The following is a 26,127-nucleotide window of genomic DNA, read 5'->3' on the forward strand; positions in this document are numbered from 1 at the left end:
AGGAAAGACATTTCCCAGTGAGAACGGCAGGGCAGCCTCCCCCCCCCCCCCCCCGGTACCAACCTCCCCCCTTTCACTATTCACTGACAATATGTCTGGACTACCAAACAACAGTTTCCCTGGATTGCTGCTGGCAGCTTGGAGGATAGACTTTTATGTTGCTCTAGCACTATTGGGTAGGTTCCTGCTCATGAAGAGCTGCACGCTGGGAACTACACAGTCTTCCTCAAGTTTGGTCTCCATGACCACATTTCTAACTTTGTGGATCTGCTGGGTGTCCTGAGCTTCTCCACCATTGTGCCATACGTAGGAAGTCCACAAATCGTAACAGCAGAGGAGGCAGCTGCTGCCTCTTTGGCTTCAAAGTCACATCCTGCTGGGAGCTGCAGCTATCACTGTCGGCTGCTCAGAAGTTCTTCCCGGTGCTTGGCTATGACTCGGAGGCATCATCGCTCTGTTCGGTGCCTGCTTCTGATGTAGCGCTGGGAGTTGCTTCTGACTCAGCCCCCTCTGACTCAGCAGCCGACTTTTCTTCACTGCCTGTTGCCGATTCATAGAGAGAATCACCCTTCTTGCTGCCCCTCAACTTTGACTCACGGCTGGCCTTGCTCTCTACATCCGACTCACTTTGTTGTTGCCACATGTGAGCGTAGAGGCCACCCTTCTTTAGGAGCTGGTCATGCCTATTAAGATGCAGAGAGAGTTAATTTCAAAAGGCTCCATGGAAGAAGGCACACCCCTCAGCTCTGAATGAGACTGAAAGAAGCATCCACAGACCCACACCATTCATTCATTCACCTTCCTGGTGGGTCTTTCCAGAGACACACAGCCACACCCTATGGCCATTATGCCTCTAAAACTCAGGGTGCCATAAAGGGGTTGCCACAGCCTGGCCAACAGAGAGAAAAGATCCAGCAAGGATGGAACAAAAGACAAAGGATAGATCTAAAAAGGACCTCCAAGTAGTAAAGCAAAGTTATTCAAGCTGTCTGCCCAGCGTGTCATATGTGGCCTGCCACATGGGTCCCATCCCTATACCCTCACACCTGCTCCTCTTTGTGTTTGCAATTCCCCAGCCTTGTCTACTGTGGCTAAAGAATCGTGGAAGGGAAGGACGGAGTGGAAGAGACTCAGGGAGGCAGGTGGTAGCTGAGGCTTCTGAATAGGCACAGACAGAATGCTTGAATTTGTAGGATGCAGTGTGCTTTTGCTTTCCCTCTCTTTGAATTGGCTAAATGGGTGCTGGAAGAGATTACAATGCACCTGCTGGTCCTCCTCCCCATATAAAAGAGAACTAATGAGAGGCAGGGTGGGATAAGTAATTAATTAATTAAAATCTTCCATTGGAACTGGGTTAGGAGGAAAATGGATGGGATTGGGTATATGCTAGTGTTCTGTAGAAGTGCAGAAAAACAATAGATCTGTGGCTCTCACTGGTGACTGATGATAGAACTGAATCATTATGCAACAAGAATGCCCAAGCTTTCATTAAAAACAAAAAACCTACCGTCTAGCCCTCTGGGATTGCAAAGATATGCTTGAGGGTGTGTGAGCTGAAATCTCAGAAGCCAGAGAGGTGGCTGAACAAGATGTCCCAGGGGCTGAGTGAAGGGCTTTAAGTGTTCCACATGGCTCTTTGCCACATTCCACGATGAGCAAAATTGGAAGACATTTTGCAAATTTCCTTGATTTGCATGATTTATAGAGACCACAAAACCCATTTTTTCTTGGTTGGATTACCTGGACATGAATCTTATTTATATATTTTAGCACAGAGTACATTGCCCTGGACATGGACAAGAGTTTACCTTCCTCGTTCTGTCACTCGGCCATCCTTGATAACTAGAATCTGATCAGCTGTAATCACAGTGGATAGCCTGCAAAGAGAGCACAATCATTTAAGGCTGTCACCAACAGGACAGAATGCAACAATGATCTCTCCCCAACTCAGTGCTCTGAATATTACACCACATCAGAGCTCCCTGAAAATGCACAGAACAACTTAAATGTATCCCAGCCCTGGAGAAACACATACTGACATGTATGGTGGTGGTGCTGAGCCGCCTTAAGTGGATTGAGTGATGGTGGTACAGCGTGTGTGCAATGAGCTGAACACTGAGCATGTAGCAATGCAATTACTGAGGTGTGCTGAACTCCATAGATACCCACCACCAATGCCAATTCCTACCATATTGATTCAGCAACACAAATTGGCATTCAGACACAACGTCTGACTGCACAACACAGCAAGCTCCTTTTCCTCCCCAATAATTTGGAGATCTTCAGCTCATGCCTGATGTTTTGGAAGATGGCTTTCCCAAGATGGGTGGGAGTTTCTAAAAAAGGAAATTCTAAAAGTGCAATGGCAAGCAATTCCAACAAGGAAAAAAGGGGGGAAACAGCAGAAGAAGCCAATGTGGCTTCGCAAAAAGCTTAGAGATGACCTGAAAACAAAAAAGGACACATACAGGAAGTGGAAAGAAGGCCAGGCCACAAAGGAAGAGTACAGGCAGGTATCACGGAATTGCAGGGGTGGTGTCAGGAAGGCTAAAGCTGAGAATGACCTGAGGTTAGCGAGGAATGCTAAAAGCAACAAAAAAGCTTTCTTCAGGTATGTCCATAGTAAAAGACAGAGAAAAGAAATGGTGGCACAGCTACTCAGGGAGGATGGCAAAATGATAACAGAAGACAAAGAAAAGGCAGAAGTGCTCAATTCCTACTTTGGCTCAGTCTTCTCCCAAAAAAGGGTCTATGACCCTCCCGGGAAACACGAAGTAGAAGGGGCAGGATTGGAGCTTGACAGACAAATGGTCAAGACATACCTAATCACTTTGAATGAGCTCAAATCGGCAGGGCCCAATAAACTGCATCCTAGAGTATTGAAGGAACTGGCTGAAGAACTCTCAGAACCGCTCTCTATTATCTTTGCGAAATCATGGAGGACTGGTGAAGTGCCAGATGACTGGAGGAGAGCTAATGTTGTCCCTATCTTCAAAAATGGCAAAAAGGAGGAACCAGGGAACTACAGACCAGTCAGCCTAACATCAATCCCTGGAAAAACTCTGGAGCAGATTATAAAGCAGCCAATCTGTAAGCACCTTGAAAACAATGCAGTGATTACTAGGAGCCAACATGGATTTATGAAGAACAAATCATGCCAAACTAATCTTATCTCATTTTTGATCCGGTAACCTCCCTTGTAGTCTGTGGGAATGCTGTGGACATAATATATCTCAACTAAATGTGGGCTGGATGGAACAACTATCAGGTAGATCCACAGTTGGCTCCAGAATCATACTCAAAGAGTGCTTATCAATGTTTCCTTCTCAAACTGGGCGGAAGTAACGAGTTGGGTACCACAGGGCTCGGTCCTGGGCCCAGTGCTCCATTTGTATTAACAACTTGGATGAGGAGGTACAGAGCATGCTTATCAAATTTGCAGATGATTACAAAATTGGGGGGCATAGCTAATACCGTGGAAGACAGAAACAAAATTCAAAGGGACCTTGATAGGCTGGAGCATTGGGCTGAAAACAACAGAATGAAATTCAACAGGGATAAATGCAAAGTTCTACACTTAGGAAAAAGAAACCAAATGCACAGTTATAAGATGGGGGATACTTGGCTCAGCAATATGACATGTGAGAAGGATCTTAGAATTGTTGTTGATCAGAAGCTGAATATGAGCCAACAGTGTGATGTGTCTGCAAAAAAGGCAAATGCTATATTAGGCTGCATTAACAGAAGTGTAGTTTCCAAATTGCGTGAAGTATTAGTTCCCCTCTATTCAGCACTGATTAGGCCTCATCTTGAATACTGCATCCAGTTCTGGTCGCTGCACTTCAAGAAGAATGCAGACAAACTGGAACAGATTCAGAGGAGGGCAACAAGGATGATCAGGGGACTGGAAACAAAGCCCTATGAGGAGAGACTGAAAGAACTGGGCATGTTTAGCCTGGAGAAGAGAAGACTGAGGGGAGATATTATAGCACTCTTCAAGTACATGAAAGGTTGCCACACAGGAGGGCTGGGCTCTTTTCTTGATCGTCCCAGAGTGCAGGACACGGAATAATGGGCTCAAGTTGCAGGAAGCCAGATTTCTACTGGACATCACGAAAAACTTCCTAACTGTTAGAGCCACACGACAATCGAATCAATTACCTACAGAGGTAGTAGGCTCTCTGACACTGGAGACATTCAAGAGACAGCTCAACAGCCATCTGTCGTGAATGCTTTGATTTGGATTCCTGCATTGTACAGGAGGTTGGACTTGATGGCCTTATAGGCCCCTTCCATCTCTACTATTCTATGATTCTATGCTGCAGCATGCAACAAAGGCAAAACAAGAGACCCAGCTCTAGGAACACACATCCTAACACTCCTTAAAACATCACTGATGACTGCTTGTTAAATTGCTAAGTTTGAAAGTTACCCCACATCATTTTAGTCAGATACCCTATTTGAGTGGCTTCCCAACTTTTTTTCTCCCGCCAGACCTCTTGAAAATTGCTGATGATCTTGGCAAACCACTTTAAGACCTTTTCTGCCTGTTGTAACAATTGTAGTGCTCAGTGCAATATGCTGTATAGTTTTTAATTGTATTTTTATTGCTTCTTTTATTTCTTATATTGTATTTTATAGTATTACAATTTGCATCCATAGAATTCAAATTGTAACACAATAAAGTGCAATATAAGAAATACACCCAATAAAAATACAATTAAAAACAATATTTAATGCAGATATGCTATCAGACATGTGAATGAAGCTTGTGGACCACTAGTGGTACATGGACCAGTTTGGGAACCCCTGCCCTATTCTACTCTATACTCATGATTGGCAGAAGCTTTTCCATGCAAGCAAAGTTCACAACTTCTCTCTCTCTCTCTCATTAATCTATATCCCACCTTTCCTCCAAGGAGCTCAAGGTGGCGTACAAACAAGATTCTCCCCCTGCCCAATTTTATCCTCACAACAAGCCTATGAAGTAGGTTAGGCTGAGAGTGAGTCAGTGGCCCGAGATCAACTCACTGAGCTTCATGGCTGAGTAGGGATTCAAACTCTGGTCTGGTAGTACTCTACAGTCTTGGATCATTCAGCCCCATATATGTTGAAATAATCTTTTAATGGAATTGATCTTAAAAAAAAAATCTATGCATGCTGTGTGCTTACGATAGTGTTATCCCAGTTCACCGAGTTCCTTCCTCTCCCTCTCTCAACCTCTCTCAACTGAGCATGGTAACTATGCAGAATCTCCATGTGCCACTGAATACAGGTTTTTGGAGGGATGGGACAGTGGGCCTGCTGCTTTTTGGAGGCATCTGCTGGGCCGCTCTTGGAAACAGGATGCTGGACTAGATGGAGCTTAGCTCCGATCCAGCAGGGCTCTTACTAGGTTCTTGTTTCTTAGGTACTGACAACGGGCAGTAATCCAGAGAAGATGCAAGTTGAAAGGGACGCTTAATGACCCAATCAAAGGCTTCTGTCTCGTAGAACGTGAGGGCCTCCAGGACCAGGGCATGACATTCTGCTGCCTGAGACAGAGCAGCCGCTGCTGCCACTTCCTTGAGTGCTGCCCCTGCACACTGACCTCCCCTCCCCCTTTTGCTTTTGTTGTGTGGAGGCTTCTCCAGGGCCTCCCACCTGATCGATGCCTTGCTGGCTCTGATGAAGATCCCCGGGAAATGTGGCCCCAAATAGCACCTGCCCTTCTGCCACTTTGCTGCAGCAATTGCCTTAAGAATAGTAAAAATGGTCAGGCTCTAAATTTGGACAGTATTTGCTGTAGCAAAGCAGCACAGGTGATCTCCGAGGTTACCTCGCACAGAATGCCTCGCTTTGAGAAAGGACCCTGCCTCACAGTGAGGTATTTTGCCTGGTGTGGGCATCACTGGAGAACCATGCAGGAGTGCTGCTGACTTGCTGTGCTGAGGGGGCAGTGCTCCTAGAGCTATAAACGGTGGTGGGCAGATGACCAGGAAAGGGGGCACAAATCTGCTGCCTTTTCTATCACGTTGCCTGAGGCAGAGGTCTCCATGCGGTTAAGTGGTGGGCCTCTCTCTGGATTACGCCATAGCTAATTCAAGTTCTCTCTCAATATTGGACCAAGGTGACTGCAAAATGGCAGCAGGGCCTGGTGTCTGCATGGAGCTATAGATGCAAGTAAGGAACCAGTATTTGGGCTCTCCTAATTGAAAGGGCTCACTAGAAAAGACAATAATGCTGGGAAAAACAGCAGGGAGTAGAAGAAGAGGAAGGTCAAACAAGAGATGGATTGATTCTATAAAGGAAGCCACAGACCTAAACTTACAAGATCTGAACAGGGTGGTTCATGACAGATGGTCTTGGAGGTCACTGATTCATAGGGTCGCCATAAGTCGTAATCGATTTGAAGGCACATAACAACAACAACAAATTGACAGGGCGCAGCATCCCTCCAGCTATTATTATGCTGAAGCCCTGAATCTCCTATGGCAGGACACGTCCCCTTACCTGTGAGCCACAATGATGGTGGTGCGGTTTGCACACACCTTAGCCAGGGACGCCTGGATATTTCTCTCTGTCTTAGTGTCCAGCGCTGACGTCGCCTGTAAGAGGTCCCAGGGCAGGTTACAACCATAGAACATACATGTGTAAAAACTGCTAAAACCATTACAATTACAAAATGCGTAAAACTTTTCAAAATGGAACAGAAATGTGTAACTTGTGGCAAAGTGGTGGGTGGATGAGTGAAGGTTCAGGGCTCTTGACACCGACTGCCAATGCCAAGCCATTGGTATATCTATAAACATAAGCCACTTGTGCCCATGCCACAGTGGTGCCAAGACAGAACTGAGAGGTACTCTTTGGGTTACTGCCAACTGCTGGGAGAGCTGAGGGTAGGAAAAAGCAAGAAATGAGGGAGAGAGTCAGATGAAGTTATAAAGGAGGCTACCAAGTAGCCAGATACAGGCTTCATAAGCACAATACATTTAAAGCAAATCCCCCCCGCAAAAAAAATCCTGGGAACTGTAGTTTACCCCTCACAGAGTTACAATTCCCAGCACCCTTAACAAGCCACAGTTCTCAGGATTCTATGGAGGAAGCCATGTGCTTTAAATGTGTGATGTGTCACAATCATGGAGATTGACAGATTCAGCAAGGCTGTTGGCCTTCCCCCAACCACTTCCATGGTTTAGGTTCCAGTAAAGGAGAAAATATAAGGAAGGGGCAAAGGGCGGATGAGAGTTGGTGTTAAGAATTGAGATACAAGTGTGACCTACATTTCAGGATACCCCAAACCCATTCCTCTTCACCCCAACACTCAGCCAGCATTTTATGGCCACTGAGCATTTATTTGGTTGGGTTTTACTTTGTCCCCCTTATGGTTTTCTCTCTAAAGATCATGATCACAATCTTCTTTGAACCTTGGGGCTCCCCTAGGCATGCTGATATGTCTCCTCCTGTGTGTGGGTGGTGCAGTTTTGGCTACATAAGGACAGGCACCCTTGAACTTCAGAAATGGATGGAACAAATTGGACCTGCCACAAACTCTTCTACTCTGGGCATGCTCTTCATGAGGGTTCCAGCCATTTCATACCATTTCCCCCCTCCTCACCCCCACTCCCATTTTCCAATCTCCCAACCCCCTCAGTCATGCTCAGTCCTCATTTGGCTGTTTTTAGCAGATTTTTGTCTCTTGTGTGTGTCCCCCAACAGTTTTTATATTAATGCAAACTTTGGGGTTTCCCTGAAAATGCTGATGCCTCCCTCTTGCATGTGAGTGTTGTTGTTTTAGCTACATAAGGACCAGCAGTCAGAGAACTGAGATTGCTAGTAGTATCTATGATGGTTCTCATCCTTCACCTCATCAAAGATGATGATCTGGGGGTTCTTCAGGATTGTCCGGGCAATAGCAACGCGCTGCTTCTCCCCACCACTCAGCTTCAGACCTCGCTCACCAACCTGTGTATCATAACCTGCCAAGCAGAAGCAGACAATGAAGAATATAAAATTCTATGTAAGAGAGGGTGACCACCTGAGACTTCTGCCATTCAGGCAGAGTGCCATAAATCTTTGGCCACTTAATAGCATTTTGCTATACCTCCCAGGCTTACTGCCAAGGGGAGTTTGGTATCCTGTTGCTCTCGTTGGCCAAGGACCCTCTATCAAATCAAATGCTCTTATTGGACTTCTGGAGTGGAAGGCTGGACTGTCATAGGCCCTGGTCATGGTAAACTGAAGAGGTAAAAAAAAGGATTTAAAAACAGGATAGTTGAGACTAACAGGGCATGTAAGTCTGGCTTGATTAACTCTGACAGAGTGGGAAGAATGGGGGCGGGGGAAGTCCCTTTGGTTCAGATAAGAAATAGGAAGCTGGCTTGCATGGAGCCAGATCATTAGTCCATCTAACTCAGTATTGCCTTCTCCAATATGACGCCCTCCAGATGTTGTTGGGACTACAACACCCATCATCCCTGACCACTGGCCAGGGTTGGGGAAGACACTAGCTGCTGCTCGACAGGGAGTCTTTCCCAGTCCTGCCTGGAGATGCCAGGGATTAAACCTGGGATCTGCTATCTGGGGATTTATACAGCAGCCCACAGGAGAAATTAGAAGGTTTATGGTGCAGCAATGGGCAAGCCAGAGATGGCAAGTAGTCCTTACTGTCAGGGAAGGTGAGGATGCGTTCATGGATATTAGCAGTGATTGCTGCCTCCACCACCTCTTCGTTGGTGGCATCAATACGTCCATAGCGGATGTTGTTGCGAATGGTATCATTGAAGAGAACAGTGTCCTGAGGCACCACACCAATGTGGGAACGCACTGAAACCTGTTTTGCCTGTGGGTTGAAGTGGCATGTGTGTGAGAGAGACAGAAAGAGGAGAAAAAAACACATTACCCAGGTTACAGCTTGGAATAGGGGAAGTGTCCCAATGCAATGCGGTGCTATCACAGCCTTACAGAGAGCATAGCTTGAGGCAGTTGCTAGGGCTGTCTTGTCACAGACAGGGCTTCACGTCTTGCAGTAGGTGCAATTCCCCAGGTTAGACAATAAGCCCCACCCACCTCAACATCCTTTTTATTTTGCATTCATGATGATTTGTGCTCATGGTGGTTATACACAATCCCACTTTCAATATTGTTTGCACATGCAAAAGTTTCAGGATCGAAATACTACTTCATTTCCAATCAGTGTATGTCCTGTAGGTTCCTGTAAGTTTTCATACCATAAATGGGTGGGGGCTTGTTCCACTTTTGTTGTGTAATAGTGCAGGAGCACCTCTCTGGATGGCAATAATGTGTTAACATTGGGGAAGCATCACAGAAACAACAAAGCAGAATGACGTGTAGATGGTCCACCATTAATGCACTATTGTTGCATCAATGACATGCTGCAGAATACACCCGCAAAAAAAGCACCCATCTAGGGGGGCCAATATCACAAAGCACAGGGCAGAACTCAGACAGGTATTATTGTTTCGGCATCCTAGTAGCATGGTAGAGCAACCTGATCATTCTCTGAACATCAGAGCCTTAACCCTTTCAATACAATATACATTCTGTAGTTAACATAAATCATGCTGTGCATCATCTATATCGTCCAGAGCTCCATGTCAAGGTCCTTACTCACGGCGGGGGGGGGGGGGGGACTAATGAACACAAATGAAAGAGTCTCATTGTTCTTTTTAAATCCAGAGAGTTGGAGGCACTTTGAAAGAGGAAATCAGAGCTTGTGGCATTCTACCTCATCACCTCTGGTAAACAGGTTTTGTTATTATTTGAAAAATCTGAGGGAGGGGTGGGGGGAATGGTTTGACCAGAGGGACAAAAGAAATGCATGTATGTGCAACACAGGAAGGGATGCATCTTTCAAACCCACCTTCAACATTCTTAGGAATGCCCTGTGCCACATAACCCATCCCATTGTCCATTGCTTCCTAGGGACATTTTGCCCCAATGACCAACAAAACAGGACCCTGAAGGATGGGTTAAAAACAAAATAAAAACTAAATTGGGAAGGCTAGGAGGAACCACAGATTTCAAAAGAGCAGACAGTGAACAGCCGGAGCAGACATGAAAAGAGCAGCTACCCCTTCAATTCTTCCCCCAACCTCAACCTCCCAGACCCCCATGAAGTCCTGGCACCCAGATGGCGCACTAAAACTCTCCCCCGATCTCCTATGGCCCATCCCCAGTGAGCCTGGGTGGCCAGAGGAGGAGTGGCGGCAGACTGCAGCTGTGCCTTCTCCAGCACAACCCTTTCATCCATCCCTAAGTGGAATCACACGCCTCTGCTTTGCTGGGGGGCAACAAACATGAACCAGAAATGAAGCATCTGGGGCTAGAGCAGCAAAAGTCCTGAGTAGCAGGAGGAGAAATGTATGTGCACTCCTGTGTGCACATGTGGGAGTAAAAGATGGCTAGCAACATAACGGAATCATCCTGTTTCACCAATACAACTTCTGAGCCACTCCTTCCACTAGTCCTATGGCTAAGCCACGTGCTGCGGTGTATGGGTGTGTATAGGACATTGTCTCACATTTCGGATTTGACTTATGCCATACTCACCAAAAAGGATGGCTGATGGTGCTCTAAGCTGTTAAACTAAGGTTGCGGTCCTAAACCACACTTACTAGGGAGTAACCTTCACTAAATACAGTGGAAGCTATGTCTGAGTAAATATGCAAAGGATTGTGCTGTAAGTCTGGATTTGAAGGTTGCAAGATTCCAACGCTTCCTTGGGAAGCATATCACAGTGGTGAATCCCCCCACCCTACTCCTTGTCCAAGACTGGTTTCTCAGATGCCTGGGAATGTGCCCGACTTTAATTCCAAAATGCTGGTTCCTGTTCTGTTCCTGATGCAGGATCAATGTCCTGCAGTACACAACAGTATTTTCCTGGGGGAGGGGGTTTGGGACTTCCCTTTCTTTTGCACAGATTGTGCTCCTATGTTCTATCTCTACTATTGGAGGCAGCATGCCTCTAAACGCCAGTTGCTGGGAGCCACAAGTGGGGAAAGCACTGTTGTGCTCAGGTTCTGTTTTCAGGTTTCCCACAGGTGCTGGACTAGATGAGCCTTTGGACTGATCTAGATGGGCCTTTGGACTGATCTAGCAGGTTCTTCTTATGTCCATCTGCCCATCCCCACTCCAAACTCTACGTTCAGGATAAACATCTCCCTCCTACTATTTTCTACATCTTAAGAATGTAAAGACAAACAAACCAAGAATGTAAAAACTAGCTGCACTAAACTGGATCCTGTCTAGTCCAGGATTCAGTAACACTGTGCCTCCAGACATCTGACCACCATTGGTGTTCTTGGGAAGCTCTCAAGCAGGACGCAATGGAGAAAGCCTACTGCTTGTTCCCAGCATCTGGCAATTACAATTATATATTGTCTCTGAGTACAAAGAGTCAGCATTAGCCAACATGGCTAGACCTAAACCTATCCTCCACAAATTTAGTCTAATCACCATTCTGGGAGGAAGGGTGAGATATGCATTTAATAAAACAAATAAATAAAATAAAGCCCACAAAAACTAGAGGGGATCTTCATGTTTTGAGACAATAAGCTTGATACATTAGTTACTTGACGTGTAAAAAACTACTTTGTTTATCTCAAAACAGCTACCTGTCGGATTCATTGGATGACTCTCAAGTGTTTCGGTGGCCTCTCCACAAATCCATTGTCTTTTTTTTTACCGGTTCCTTCTCCAGTTTTACAATTTCCTTTTTGATTTGGGGCTGGGCAACCAGAACTGTGCACACAGTTTTTATTTTAAAGCCATTCAGGAATAGATTCCCTTCAGGTCCATGTGTCAGTGATGGGTGGGGCCAGAAGCAAAAGTGGGCAGGGCAACACATTTAAATTGTACCTTTCTATAATAGGCTAGCTTCTACACATACTCCCACTCCCTTCCCTATTATCCATCCACACAACCAATGTCAAGAGTTCGACAGGTTCCAGCCAGGCAAAAACATTCAAGGAGGTTGCAAAGCAGGGCCAGTGAGAGGTGTGGCCCAAGGAGAGGGATTGCTGCCTGGGGAGACTCTTGAGGGCCAAACAGAGAAGCATGGAGGGCTGCAGTTGGCACCCAGGCCTGAGGTTCCCCATCCCTGCCTCAGGCAGAGGAGCATGGCTTCTGAGTTGCCTTTCCAGAGGGCCTACTTCTTTGGGGGATGTCCTCATGTCACATCAACATAATGGCCTTGTTACCTTGGAGATATCCTGCCCGTCAATTCGGATGCAACCTCCCCACACGTCATAGAAGCGGAAGAGCAGGCGAATGATGGTGCTCTTTCCTGAGCCAGAGGGTCCCACCTGGGCAGAGAGGTGGGGAAGGGTCAAAACGGATATAGCCAGTGGGAAGAAAAAGTGAGGAGGGAGAAGTGCCAAGGCCCAGCTTCCCTGCTGAGGGCCCCTTCAGTGGGACCTGCTGCCACTGCTCCCATTGCAGGGGAGGCAAAAGAGGCCGGTGGGTTATTAGGAAACGCCACTGATTACAGGAGACCTTGTTCTCTCGCCTTACCAGTGCTAGGGTCTGCCCAGGCATCACTGTGAAGGAAACATCATGTAGGATTTCCTTCCTGCAGGGAGAGTGAGCAAAAGGGAGGAGTCAGCCATCTTTCAGCACCTTGCATTGTTCTGCTCAAGGCCCGCCTGCATTTTCCTTCAACCACCGTGCGCACACACGTACATGTACGGACATGCCCCTCTTTCAAATGCTGGAATAGCCAACATCCCCATTCCAGATTAAACACATAGGAGCTCTAGGAGAGTGCAAAGCGGCACAGACAGAGGTTCCCCATCCGCCCCAGACCTGCACTGTCTCCAGTCTACCTTTCCCCCTCCCCCAGCGCTAAGTGAATACACATGAATAACAGTGAGTCGGGGGAGGGGAAGTTCCATCAAGTATCCATGCGAAGGGAATGTAAGACCTGGCTGAGTGAAGAGTAGGATACATGGGGGGGGGGAGGAACACATTCCCTTATGGGCAACCTGCCGGTGTGGGGGTCACATGCTAAAAGTGGGGTGGGCCGAGCAATGGATGCGACTCTTCCCATTGTACTCAAAAGTTCTATTCCATCTCCACAAAAGCCAGAGGTTTCTGCACCCTCTTCATCTGCATCCATCAAAGCAAGAGGCATCATCGGTTCAAGGACACATTCCAGGGAAGCGAAAAGCACTCCAGGGGTGTGTGGAGCAGGGCCAGGATGTGTGTGTGTAGTGTGTGGCCTGAGGATCAAACAGAGACCTGGAAGGCTGTATTTGCCTGTGGGCCAGAGATTCCCAATATAGATATAGAGATATATATGGGGAAAGCCTTATGAGCATCGTATTTTAGTAGGTCCAAGAGTTCTCTTAAGGGATGGGTAGGATTTTCACTATTTCCACTGGTTGTAGATCATGGAGGAGCTGTAATAAATGTTCCTTTCTATAGGCCTTCATTTCGCTTGGCAGAATTCCAATGGAAAGCTTTAATGAAGTGCCATATGCTTCACACTGCTTCCCTCATGCTCACTTACCCCTTACCCTTCTTTAGAAAGGCTTTGAGCATCCATTCCCCATGTTACTTGCCTTGATCTCTTTACTATCTCGTCCATCCCCTCCAGGCTCACTCCACACATATCAGCCATTCTTGACCTTCTCCCTTACCCTTCTACATAGCCAAAATGGACATTTTCAAATTCCACACGTCCTGTCAGAAACCGAAGATCCCCAGCACCTGGTTCATCCTTCACCTGCAAGTTAACAGATGACAGCATGTGTAGCTGAGGCGTAACTAGCCAAGCTACATGTGCTTCAGCAGAGCAGGACTCCATCTGAGTGGCCAAGAAATTGAGTCTGGGAGGGTTTATGGGGGGTGTAGAAGCACCACTCCAAAAGGGAGGGGCCATAGCTGAGCGGATAGAGCACATGCTTACAGTTTCAATTTCTGGCATCTCCAGGTAAAAAGACCAGGTAGCAGCTGAGGAGAAATATATTTGCCTGAGAGCCTGGACAGCTGCTGACAGTCAGAGCAGACAATATGGGGCTAGATGGAGAAGTAGGCTGATCTGGTATAATACAGTTTCCTTTGATCCAGAGACACCACCTCAGGGAGGTTCTGAAGCAGGTCCAAATGACAACATCCACCACCCCCAGTATCATAGCATAGTGATAGCATAGTGTTGCCCTGGGCTCCTGCTGGGAGGAAGGGCGGGATATAAATAAAATAATAAATAAATAAATAGCAGTCAGAGAAATATCCTCTCGGAGAACACACAATGCACTTTGAATCCTGGCCACCTATTCTCCAGGTAGTCACCTAACCCTTTAAAAAGAGACAGTTATGACAAAGGTCACCATAACACCCTGAAGGAATAAGCCCTACAGATTAATTGCATGCTGTATGAAGAGCAATTGCCTTTTGTTCTCAAGCAAGCAAACTGCCTTTCAGTTTCAGTGCTTAAGCTTAGAGCACCACAGAGAACATTCAGCCTCCCCATCTCCATTTCTGTCTTATTACCCAGCCCAGGTTGTGAACAAACCGGGAAGTGGGACCACTCCCCCCAAAAAACCTCTCTTAAGTTACTGGAGTTTTAAGGTATATGCATACAGGGATGGATATCCGAGAAGGTGAGCACAGGCTGACAGTTATCCACTGCAGCATAGACTTGGCCTGAACGTACCTCCTGCTCCTCACTGAAGAGGTCAAACATGTTCTCCATGTCAATGAAAGAGGTTTGGATCATTCTGAAAAAGCAAAAGCAAAGTATCCGTTTTGCAACCAGGTAGTTGGGGGAGTTGCTAGGTACTTAAAGGACTTAGAGGCACAGGACCATGACACAAATTTGCATAAAATTTGCATATGGTAATTTGTATATCTAGATCCCTCTGAGCAAATTAAAATGGGATGCTTGTATTTCACCAGCACTATACTGTGTAAGTGCCCAGCCACTCTGTACACAAAGATTTTGACCTTTTCTCTTCTGTTTAGTGTTATTTAATTATGTTAGATTATTTGATGCATTGTTTGATGCCATTTTGTTTCAATTTAAGCTGTTAAATTAGGTTAACATTTGTATTGTTTTACACAATGTTCTACTTATTGAGTTTTTGTACTTATTAATATGAGTATTTGTAATAGTTTCTATTATGTGTTGAATTACAGTACTTACTGTTCATTACAGCAGGCATTTTAAGGTACTGTCTTCACTTTTATGATATTTAATGTTTTATTTTCTGTATGGTTTCTTTATGTGTACACCACATAGAAATGCTAATGGTTAAGCAGCATATAAATGTCTTAAATATATAAATATGTTGTGCCACTTTGAGCACAATTTTGTGGAAAAGTGGCATACAAATAAACATGATGATGAGATCTGAGGCTTGGTGCAAAAGACTTGGACCCCTGCACCCCCCTGCCAGGTGCTGCTGCTGCAGTGGGAAGGGGGACTATTCCCTTCTCTGGTAAGGCAAGAGAATGGACTGGGGAAGCCATGTATTTGCACTCCAAATATGGCTATCAATTAGACTCCAAGCATGAAAGCAAACCCCATCTCTCACACCTCCCACACCAGCAAATGTTCCCAAACCTTTAACACATGTTTCCACTAACTGATATCACACCTCCTTTGTAACCATCTCTCATACTTCAGAGGAAGGAGAGGTGAGAGGGCAATCCAAACTCTTTCATGACACAGTTACTAAAGGCAGGCCTCAATTTTTCAAATTGGATTTCAACTTCCTAGGACTGAAGAAGTCTTTATGATGGTCTCTCCTTATTGCTACACCTATTAAAGAGTTCATGCAAAAGGGGTTATCTATGCAAGAGTGAGAGAAACATTGGGTTAGCCTGGATGTAATGGGAGGGAGACAACGTGTGACAACCTTCTGTGTCTCGTTATTGCTTTTGAGAAATCAGTGCTGTATTGAATTTAATATTCTAATTGTTAAGATTTTTTTTTTACCAAATGGTCTGAAGAATCGTATCACTGGAAAACAGAGAGGAAATTGTTGTGAAACTAGGGGAACTTACCTGTATCATTGTACTGTTTTGCATGTTTGCACTTAGCACAGATTTCTATGTTAATATATTTAATGTATGCTGGTTTTAGGCCACATCTGCATGTCACGGTAAACCATAAACCATTACTGTGCATGAGCAAAACTGAGATTTACTCCTTCCAGCTTGTGTTGGGAGGAAATAAAGCATGATCCTTGGCGTTGTGTTATGAACAAACCAGGGATCATGGCTTGATTCACTTCCATGATCTGTAGCCAAAGTCTGTTCTTGGCTTATTATTGTGGAGCAAAACGAACAACTATCCTTGCTACGTTCATAATGCTAAGTCAAGGATTGAGCCAGGAGGTGCAAAGAGTCCTCTTAGGTCAGCCTTTCCCAACTAGTGGGCCACCAGATGTTGTTGGACCACAATTCCCATCTTTCCTGGCCATTGGCAATGCTGGCTGAGGCTGATGGGAGTTGTGGTCCAACAACATCTGGTGGCCCACTAGTTGGGAAAGGCTGTCTTAGGTACATTCATAGGTGACCATTAACTATGGTTTACTGTAATGTGTAAAATGAGCCATAGTTTATATTATTTCATTTTATTTAGCCTTTTGCTGCCACTCAGTTTTTGTTCAGAAATGTATCTGGCCCACTTTTAAAAATTATTGTGGTTCATTAGTCCCATCATGTTTAGAAATCCTCCTTCCAATTTTCAAGCAAAATGTGAATGGGCAATCAGTCTCTTTTCCCCCTTCGTAAGGTTCCTCGTATCTTGTATCCATATCTGTATTCTTCACCACCTCTTCAGCCTCCATTTAACAATAAATTGATGAGTGGTGTTCTCTATGGATTATGGTGCATTCAGATACAGATTTTGTAGTGCTCTATATGGGGACACTCTGTTCAGAACAGGCTGCTATCACATAACACCGGATAATTTCTAATCTTTATGCACATGCACACGTGTGTGTGTGTGTACAAGGTCTCCCAAATGTCATCAAAAGACTCCTCTTTGCATCACCCAAATGGCTAACTGACATTACAGAACAAAAGAGTCTACCGAGTAGGTTACCTGTAATAGGTGCCAAACCAGTTCAGCGGTGTGTACAGCTGGATGATGTATGTGCCAAAGAGAACATAATCGCCCACCTAGAAGGAAGAGAGATGCGAGTCTAGAGCTGCAGTGACAATGCCTCCCCATGGCAGAGCATGGAAGAGCTTTGCGGCCTTTTTTTTGGTCAATCCTGCAGTGCTTCAAGTCTTTGTACAAAACTGCATTTAGAGAGCCTTCATCCCATAACAAGGAAGGCAAAATGGCAGCTGTGTTATCGCTTACCCCACTCCTCCAGTGCCCCAATTTTCTCTCTCAGATATAAGGATTGTTTCAGAGGGCAAATATATCAACAGATATGCACTAAACTTGTTAAATCTAAAAGCCCAACATTATAGCCCAAGCAGCAATAACTCTACGCAAGTCAGAGAGGGAGTTTTCTATGTTCAGCTTCATGTGTTGAAAACACGGATCAATTCCTTGAATATTAAGTGTCCTCCAAGAGCCCAGTCAGTCCACCATTCCCCTGTTCCCTTTATTCACTGCAGATGGCTTCCTTATACTCAAGCCATCTCTAATAGGTAGAGGTAAATGTACCAACTGACCCTTTTTTTTAAAGACATTACTCTGGGGGGGGGGAATCACATTTAGGCACATAACAATAAATGTTGGCAAGCTATGGAATAGGTTGTGTAAGATTAGGGTGGAGCAGAATGATAAAAGCTGAAAAAGGGCAAAGACTTGCATAGCACATAAATCTTTGCATCGTGACCATTGAAAGCCTCATTAATTCCTCTTTGGTTTATAAGCCTACTACATACTCAGACACACACATTCCCCTCACCCAACCTAGAAACAAACTGGTTAAGGAAGCTACAATGCTACTGTGTTGCCAAGAAGATAGCATTCAACTGATAGCCCTGCTCTCAAGTCACAAATTAGTTGGGGTGCGTGTAGAAATTCTGTGCAATTCAGACACAGACCTAGTGTTCAGTCAAACTGGATCTGACAGAATACTGCATCTCTTTCCTCCAACAGGTTGAGTTTATTTACTGAAAAACAGGCCAGGTGTCTACAGTTGGGAGTGGAAGGGGCAGCTTAACTGTTTACTTTCCACGCCTCCCAAGCTGTTGTCCACCCATATGGAAAAGATACAGAGTTTCTGATGTTTCCTGGGGGGAGAAAAGCAGCCTGGGGAGGGCAATTATGAACTTCAAAATGACTAAAGCAGCTCCTCCCTGCCTATCCTTTCTCCACTTAGAATGGAGGCCTGCCAAAGCTGCTTTTAGAAAGAAGGTCCTACAGTAACATTCAATTCCATGTCTCTCGGCTGTAGCCTTTCAGCCTGCAGGCTAACATGACTGAGTACTCCAGCATAACGCTTTACAGCAGCAATCATCAACATAGTTCCTGTGGGTGCCAGTGTGCTCGCCACTATGGCATGAAAGGTTTAAGTAAACATCGCCTCATAGAATAGTAGAGTTGGAAGGGGCCTATAAGGCCATCAAGTCCAACCCCCTGCGCAATGCAGGAATCCAAATCAAAGCATCCTCAAAAATCCACAATGCACAAGAGACTGCTCTTCCTGCTTAAGTTCCTCTTTGCAGTGGCTTGGTCTGTCCTACGTTGAATATGCATCCTTAAACATACCGACATTTCAACGGATGCCAGGATTGGACACCCATCCTCCCATTCTGAAGAAAGGAGAGGTGCAGATTGTCTCAGTGAGCAAGTGTGGCAGTGGCTGATGTTGATGCCTTCCCCACCCTGTTATCAGTACCATTTTGTGGTTCTGTCTCTTTTTCTGCTCTACTAGATATGGCAGCCATTTTATGTTATGTCACACCCCAACAGCAGCCATTTTGTGTCATGCCATATCCCAAGTCAACTGTTTGTGCCTGGCGCTCATCTCAGTTTTTCAAAATTCCAAATCTGTCCACTGGCCCAACATGGTTGGCAACCCCTCCTCTACAGAAATCTGGATATCAAGGAAAAGGGTAGCTTACAACTCTTCACCGTGGCATGCTAGTCTTCTATATCAAGGATTTTTTAAATGCAGGAGCATTCAAATATGTGAGCCTTCACCTGCAGTCTGAAAGGCTGTAGCCCAGACATAGGTTTACCACTTTAGTGAAAATTAAGCTATATTTACCACAAGTAGAGAGCAGGTTGCCGATAACTTATCCAAGCAAGCCAAGATAAACATCACAAGGAAAGGTAAGTAACCCAAAGTCACTAGACAATCTGACCTGGGGGTGAAAAGACTCCTCCTTCCTAAAACCCCAAATACAGTGAGCGCACAGACCAGATTGTAAGCAAACTCAAATACAGCATTGTGTCAAAGAACAGTTTATTATTAAATTTGTTTTCTTTAATATTTAATCAAGCTCCATTTTCCTGTAATTCATATTCCTCTCCTTTCACCTTAACTCTGGGGTCCTCCATCTTATATTTAATACTGCATCCCTTCTATTACTTCCTCTCCTTGTTCTCTCACCATCATTAGGATTGCAATCCATGTGGGAACTTGTGTTTTCACATCTGGAATAGGAACCCAAAACATGTTGGTCTCTTTCTTCTGATGTTGGTGGAAACTAGCTTCCATTTGGTGGGGTTTTTCCCTGCCTTTAGATCTCTTAATTGGTGACAAACCTTTTCCAGCCTTGCCTCTTGTTTATGATTGCTTTTGTTCTCAAAGAGAGGTCTAGCTCTCCACTGTGGTTTTGTTTTTCATCTTTTGCACCCTCAGTTACCCATTTTTCTCAGCATGGGCTGAGGGCCATTATGTTCAGTCTCCACTCAGTTTCAAAATTCGGCAAAGAGTAATTAGGCTTCACAAAGACTTGTTAGAAACTGCAAAGCTCTTATATCCCCTTATCTGCAGCCTTCCCTTTCCACAATTTAACCTGATCATTTTATGCAACTGTCCTCATGGCTCTTGCCCCGGGACGAGCCCATGCCCCTCTCACCAAAGCCTCTCTCCTGTTCGCTTGCCTTCCTTGCTTTTCATGGGACTGAAAAACACACTGCAGATATCCCCAGGGTACTATGTTGAGAAACATGGGCCTCCATGTGTGTGTCCAGTGCAAGCTGCATGGAAATAATCTATAAAGAGATTCAGGGCCAGCGCGGAGGCTTCAGCTGCCCCATGAAGGCCAGTGGATTCTGCCTGGCAGCTGTTAACAACATGCAGAGTGGACTCCCTTTGTGGAGGGCTTCCAAGCCACTGCTAGATTTCGTGGTGGTAGTTGGCAATGGCATGGAAACTCTTCACATAATGACCCATGTAGTCAGCTGCTCCACATGCTGTGGCCTCCATGTGGCAAGAGAGGCAGGCAGACAGGCTCTTAATAATAATAATAATAATATGTAACAACTAGGTTTATTGCCTGACCTTCACCCTAACATCCCAGGGTAGGTGACAACACCCCTAGTAATACCAAATAAGAACCACACATACAGAGAGCTACATGTAGTCAGAGAACCCCAAACCATTTATGCTTCTGTGGCACTGCAGTGGGCAGGGACTTACATGGAGCCTCTTCTTGGTAACATAGTAGGCACAGAGTAGGGATCCACTCAACAGCCCCAACCCGATCACCAGGTTCTGGGTCTGGTTCAGCAGTGCCAGTGATGCATTGACTTTCCATTCTGAGACCTGCCAGGGGGAAGAAAGAAAGTGGAACATTTCTGGAGCAGTATTGCAGCCCACAGAGAGCATCTAGTTGATCCCCCATCCCTCAAGCCTCATAAAGCAGGACAATGTTGTACCCACTATGGGAAAGGAGGTGCCTTCCCTGGACCCACCGCAACAGTTTACGGCCACATTCACACCACACCATTCCACTATTATTCCCCTTTAAACAGTCATGGCTTCTCCCAAAGAATCCTGGGAACTGTAGTTTGTGAAGAGTGCTGAAAGTTGTTAGGAGACCCCTATTCCTATCACACAGTTACAGTTCTCAGAGTTTTCTGGGAAGAGGTATTGACTGTTAAACCACTCTGGGAAATAGGAGTTTCCTAACAACTCTCAGTACCCTTCACAAACTACACTTCCCAGGATTCCTTGGAGAAAGTCATGACTGTTTAAAGTGGAATAAATGTATGGTGTGAATGTGGTTTACATCTGTAACACATGCATATAGTAATGGTCTTTGACAAATATGCCAGCATCAGGGAACCCCCAGGAACTCTCCACAATTCAGTCCTTTACTTGTTATCAGTCCCTGACTAAGAGTTGCTCTTCCATACATTTATTTGTAGTGTTTTTCCTCCACATGAATTGGCTCTATTCCACCCCCAGCTTTCAAATTTCCCCCTATATGTGTGTGTTCACATGCACGCATGCTCACACACGCATGCACATGAAGGAAGAGAGAGCAGGAAAAACAACCTGCCATACAAACAGTGCATCCCAAAGGTCATGGAAGAAACAAGTCCAATTGCCACCTTCTGGTCCTTCCATACCTGGTACTTGACAATGGCATCATTGAAGCGGGTAGCCTCATAGTTCTCCGCGTTGTAGTATTTTACCTAAACAAAACCATAACAGGGATGAGTCAAGGCCAGGCCAGGCTTTCTCCACTCTAAGCCAATGCCATCCGACTTCCCTCCACAAATGAAACCTATTCACCCAACCAGGGGGTTAGCTTTAGATCGGCAGGCAGATCCCCTCCTCCACTCAGCTAAAACCTGGAGTCTGAGCTGTTGTAGGCAGTGTGAGGAACAAAAGCACCCAGAAAGGCTTGCAGTCACTCTTTGACCTGCCTGCTCTCCCCATACGCTAGCCTCAGTGCATAGAGGTTCTGAGTACCGTCTCAAAGTTAAGAAGGGAGTCAACAGCTCGAGACCGGGCCTCATTGTCACGAGTATTCATCTCACGGCGGTACTTTGTTCGCCACTCAGTCATTATAATGGTCAAAGCTGTGGAGAAAAAGAGAGGCCTAAACTCATATGTAACATATGAAGACCACCCCACTCACACTTATAACCTCCCCATCAGTACACACATCTCTCCTCTCCACAACCATATTCACAGGACCCGAACAGCGCACAAACACACATCAAACCAACATACAATTCTGCCCACCTCAAAACATCAGCTGCTCATCCCACCATTATCGAAATTATCTTTCTGGCTCACTCTTCTCCCTATAAATCCTAAATACTTCTCAAGTGAAAGGGATGTCATGGGGTTCTCCCCCAGAGTGGCTGTAACAGTGAAAACCTCTCTCCACCCACCCTACCATTTGGGATCCCTCACCCCAGGCACTCACCGAGATAAAGGCTCATGCAGAGGAAGATGATAAGGCCAAACCAGGCACTGAAGATTGAGGTGAAATACGCAATAGCAATTATGATATCAGCTATCGTCGGGAAGATGCTAAAGACAATGTAGCTGCAGGATAGGAGGGAAAGACAGTGAAGTTTCATAATATGCAAGGTCATATGATATGCTAGCCCCACCAACATCACTAGGGCCAGGAGGAGAATGTGTGAATTCAGGAACTTCTGAGCCAGCCCCAGGACTGATGGGATTCTCCATTAGCCAGGCTAGCCCACATACCTGAGCAAATTGTTGATGCTGCTCGTGCCTCTGTCAACACTGCGCAGCACCTCGCCTGTCTTCCGCTCCAGGTGCCAGCGAAGGGAGAGACCGTGGAGGTGCCTGACAAGCTGGACCTGGATTTCACGGCTGGTGAACTGCTGCACGCGGATCCAGAGAAAAGTGCGCATATTGCTAATGAAGCCAGTGGAGCCTAGAAAAAGAAGGCGTGGAGGTGGGTGTTTGTTTCAGGGAGAGTCAGGTCACATGATACCCAAGGTCACATGACATGCAAATCCCACCACCACCACCTCAAATGAGAATTGCAACCAAAAAAATAGAGATGACAAATCAGAGCTTTGGAACTACCCTAGAGCCTTCAAGATTCCCCGAGCACTGACACAAATTCATTTTGAATTTCATTGTTCATCTTTTTAGAGGCTGCCTTTGCTGGAGTTCAGAATGGTTGATTCTACACCACCAATCAAGCCTCCCTAGGCATGCAGATGTATCATTGTTTGCAAATTAATAGAAAAAGAAAGTTAAAACAAAAATAGCATAAGGACCTGTGCTCAGTGACATCTTAGATCTACTAAACTCATAGGGCAGTTGAGCCACAGAATGTCGAGAGTGTCTGGGGAAAAAAAAGGGGGGGGAGAAATAGAGGGAGGGGTGGCCTCTCTAAAGTAGGGTGGGCAACATTTTTCAGTTAATTTCCAGGCTGAGGTGAAGGTGCTCACACTAGTGTTTAAAGCCCTAAACAACTTAGGCACCAAATATCTGAAAGACTGCCTCCTTCCATGCGGACCCTCTCAGGTGTTGAGATCGGCAGAGGGTTCTCTCTTGGTAGTTCCACTGCCCTTAGATGATTGGGGGCATTCGTGTGGCAGCCCCTAAGTTATGGAATTCCCGCCCCACAAAGCTATATCTGGCATCTTCACTGTACAGCTTTCATCATATGCTGAAGATGAACTTCTTCACCTTTGACACTTGATATATACACATTTTAGGACCAGCTCTAGTTGTGAACGCAATTTGTTTTAAACTGTTTTTAATACTGTGTTTTACATTCCTGTGACCTGCCCTGGGACCTTTTGGTGAAGGGTGAGTAAGAAATATATAACAATGACAATAATAATAATAATTGTTGTTGTTTTCCTATTAAGGACCTCTCTCTCTTAGTAGACCCCATATGTCACTGAGCACAAGTCTTTGGGCCATTTTTGTTTTAACTTTTTTTCTCTCTTCCCCCCACTTTCCTCCCATATAATGGGCTCCAGGGGAAGGGCAGCTTCTTCTTGCCCATGACCTGAACTGATCACATGCAGACAACTTTGAAATTAAGTCAAGAATTGCATGTAGGGCTACAGATTGTCCAGCCCTTTCATAACCATTTGTAGTAACCTGTAAGGATAGGATTATGGTTATCTTGTGCTATTGCACAACCAGGCAGGGGATTTCCCTATTCTTTTGTTTCTATATATATATATATATTCTCTCTCTCTCTCTCTCTCTCTCTCTGAATAGAACCAAAATGCATGCAATACATGAGCAACAAGGCCTGCTTTAACATCTCATCAGCAAGGAAGAAAGGAAAGGAGCCTGGAAGATTAAAACAGAGGGTGCAGGAATCTAAAACCAGGTTGCTCAAGGAAGATACACTGGTTTGGATTTCTGAAATAGATTAATAGCCATTCCTTTGGGGTATGAGGGTTGGACTAGTCTGTTTTTCTAAGAGAGGCTGGGTGAGAAGCAGAGAAACCAGTTTGGATTAAAGTATGGATGGGGAACCAGTGACCTCCCCAGTTGTTGTTGGACTCCTATCTCCCACCAGCCCTAGCCAGCAAGTCCAACTGTCAGGGATGATGGGAGATGAAGTGCAATATAATCGGGAGGGCCACAGGTTCCACAGCCGTGGATTAAAGGAATTATCTGCTTTCTCTGTATGCAGGAAGGGAGAGAAAAATGGAGAGAAAGCACAATCAATGATGAGGGTGGCAGCAGGTCGTCCCAAAGCAGCTTCCACCAACCACACGCACAAACGTGTGCATGCATACACACATGGTTTCCACACAACAACTGACTCACCAGCACCTCCTCCCTGGAGGAATTTGAGGCCTGCGTAGATGCAGACAGTCTGCAGCAGAATGTGCCAAGCAATCCCTCCTGTCAGCTCGTTCACTGGAGGATGGAAAACAAGAATCAGTTCAAAGGGCATAATCGAGGGGTGGGGAACCTCAGGCCCAGGGGACAAATGTGGCTCTCCAAACCTCTCTATCTGGCCCTCAGGACTCTCTTTAAGCCACACTGCTACTGACCCTGCTTTACACCCTCTTTGAGAGTTTTTGCCTGGTTGGAATATGTTGTTGATCTCTGATCATGCTTTGGTTGCCCGGAAAGATAAAATTGCATTAATTGCTCTGCCCACTTTTGCCTTTGGCCCCACTCTCCACTGGGATGTGGCCCTCATAAGGTTGCCCAGAAGGGAATGCGGCCCTTTGGATGAAAATGTTCTCCACCTCTGCCATAATGTTAGCGGCCCTGCTTTGTATAGTCTCAACTCAACTTACAGCACAAAAGTATAATTCAAATACTACAAAACTTACATAGTTTTAACAGCAACAACAACGATCAATAAGCAATAAAAGTGATCATATGCTACTTCTCAGAACAATAATTTAAAAAATAAAATCTCCCCCAAACAACGTAAGTATGATAACTATTAAAATTAATCTTTGACTAGTGATGGAAAGATGTTAATGTTTGGGGGCAGTGTTTCATGAATGGGGAGGGGGCCACCACTGAAAAGGCCCTCTCTCTTGTTGCTACCCTCCGGACTTCTGCTGGAGAGAGTACTCAAAGGAAGCACTCTGTGAGTCTAGACTCTTGCACTGCTTCCAGCAAAATGTTCCCCACAGAAACTAAGAATGCACTCCAGAATCCCCAGACACGTCATGGGGGGGCTCTGTGGTATATACTTGGTAAATGCATGAAAGCTCTCCCGCTGCTTCCACCTTGTTCCATTTAGGAAAGCAAAAATCTTCAAGAAGGCACACAGAAACATAGGAAGATGATTTATATAGAATCAGACCATTGGTCCATCTAGCTCAGTAGTGTCTATACTGACTGACAGCTTCTCTCCTGGGTTTCAGGCAGGAGTCTCTCTCAGCCCTACCTGGAGATGCCAGAGACTAAACCTGGGACATTCTTCATGCAAAGCAGATGCTTTACCACTGAGCTCTGGCCCTTCCCCACAGCTTCTTGTCTTAAGCCATGTAGAGTCACACAATGGAGCACTGGCCCCAGGCAATATGTCCCAAATACAGAGATACTGCTGCTTTTGTAGAGCATAAACATCCTGAAACATGATCGTTGCACTCAGGTGACACAGATAATGAAGCTGGCCTGAACTGTGCAGAATGATACAGCAGTTCAAGAGAAAAATGCCTCAGACTAACTAACTCATTCCTGCCTGAGAATTCTGGCCATATTTATGAGTATCAAGGAAACTTCCTGATACCTGTCTGTTATGACCCCATTCCCTGAGTAT

At 45.5% G+C, this 26,127-nt stretch overlaps 1 protein-coding gene across 1 annotated transcript in view; it reads right to left on the bottom strand.

Moving 5' to 3' along the window:
* Positions 1-57: 57 nt before the first annotated feature.
* Positions 58-26,127, bottom strand: part of ABCB6 (ATP binding cassette subfamily B member 6 (Langereis blood group)) — a 50,352-nt gene continuing 24,282 nt past the window's right edge. Inside the window, exons 5-20 of the mRNA XM_061609370.1 lie at positions 24,666-24,758; positions 22,599-22,791; positions 22,309-22,430; positions 21,846-21,955; positions 21,500-21,565; positions 20,565-20,690; positions 17,054-17,130; positions 14,657-14,720; positions 13,641-13,726; positions 12,514-12,571; positions 12,201-12,305; positions 8,647-8,821; positions 7,846-7,958; positions 6,493-6,587; positions 1,809-1,877; positions 58-683 (exon numbers count right to left, since the gene is read on the bottom strand). Of these exons, the coding sequence (XP_061465354.1) occupies positions 431-683; positions 1,809-1,877; positions 6,493-6,587; positions 7,846-7,958; positions 8,647-8,821; positions 12,201-12,305; positions 12,514-12,571; positions 13,641-13,726; positions 14,657-14,720; positions 17,054-17,130; positions 20,565-20,690; positions 21,500-21,565; positions 21,846-21,955; positions 22,309-22,430; positions 22,599-22,791; positions 24,666-24,758 (1,805 nt within the window). The 3' untranslated portion in view covers positions 58-430. The remainder of the gene's footprint in view (positions 684-1,808; positions 1,878-6,492; positions 6,588-7,845; positions 7,959-8,646; positions 8,822-12,200; positions 12,306-12,513; positions 12,572-13,640; positions 13,727-14,656; positions 14,721-17,053; positions 17,131-20,564; positions 20,691-21,499; positions 21,566-21,845; positions 21,956-22,308; positions 22,431-22,598; positions 22,792-24,665; positions 24,759-26,127) is intronic.

Source organism: Rhineura floridana, chromosome 2, assembly GCF_030035675.1.
Source record: "Rhineura floridana isolate rRhiFlo1 chromosome 2, rRhiFlo1.hap2, whole genome shotgun sequence".
Taxonomy (NCBI): domain Eukaryota; kingdom Metazoa; phylum Chordata; class Lepidosauria; order Squamata; family Rhineuridae; genus Rhineura; species Rhineura floridana.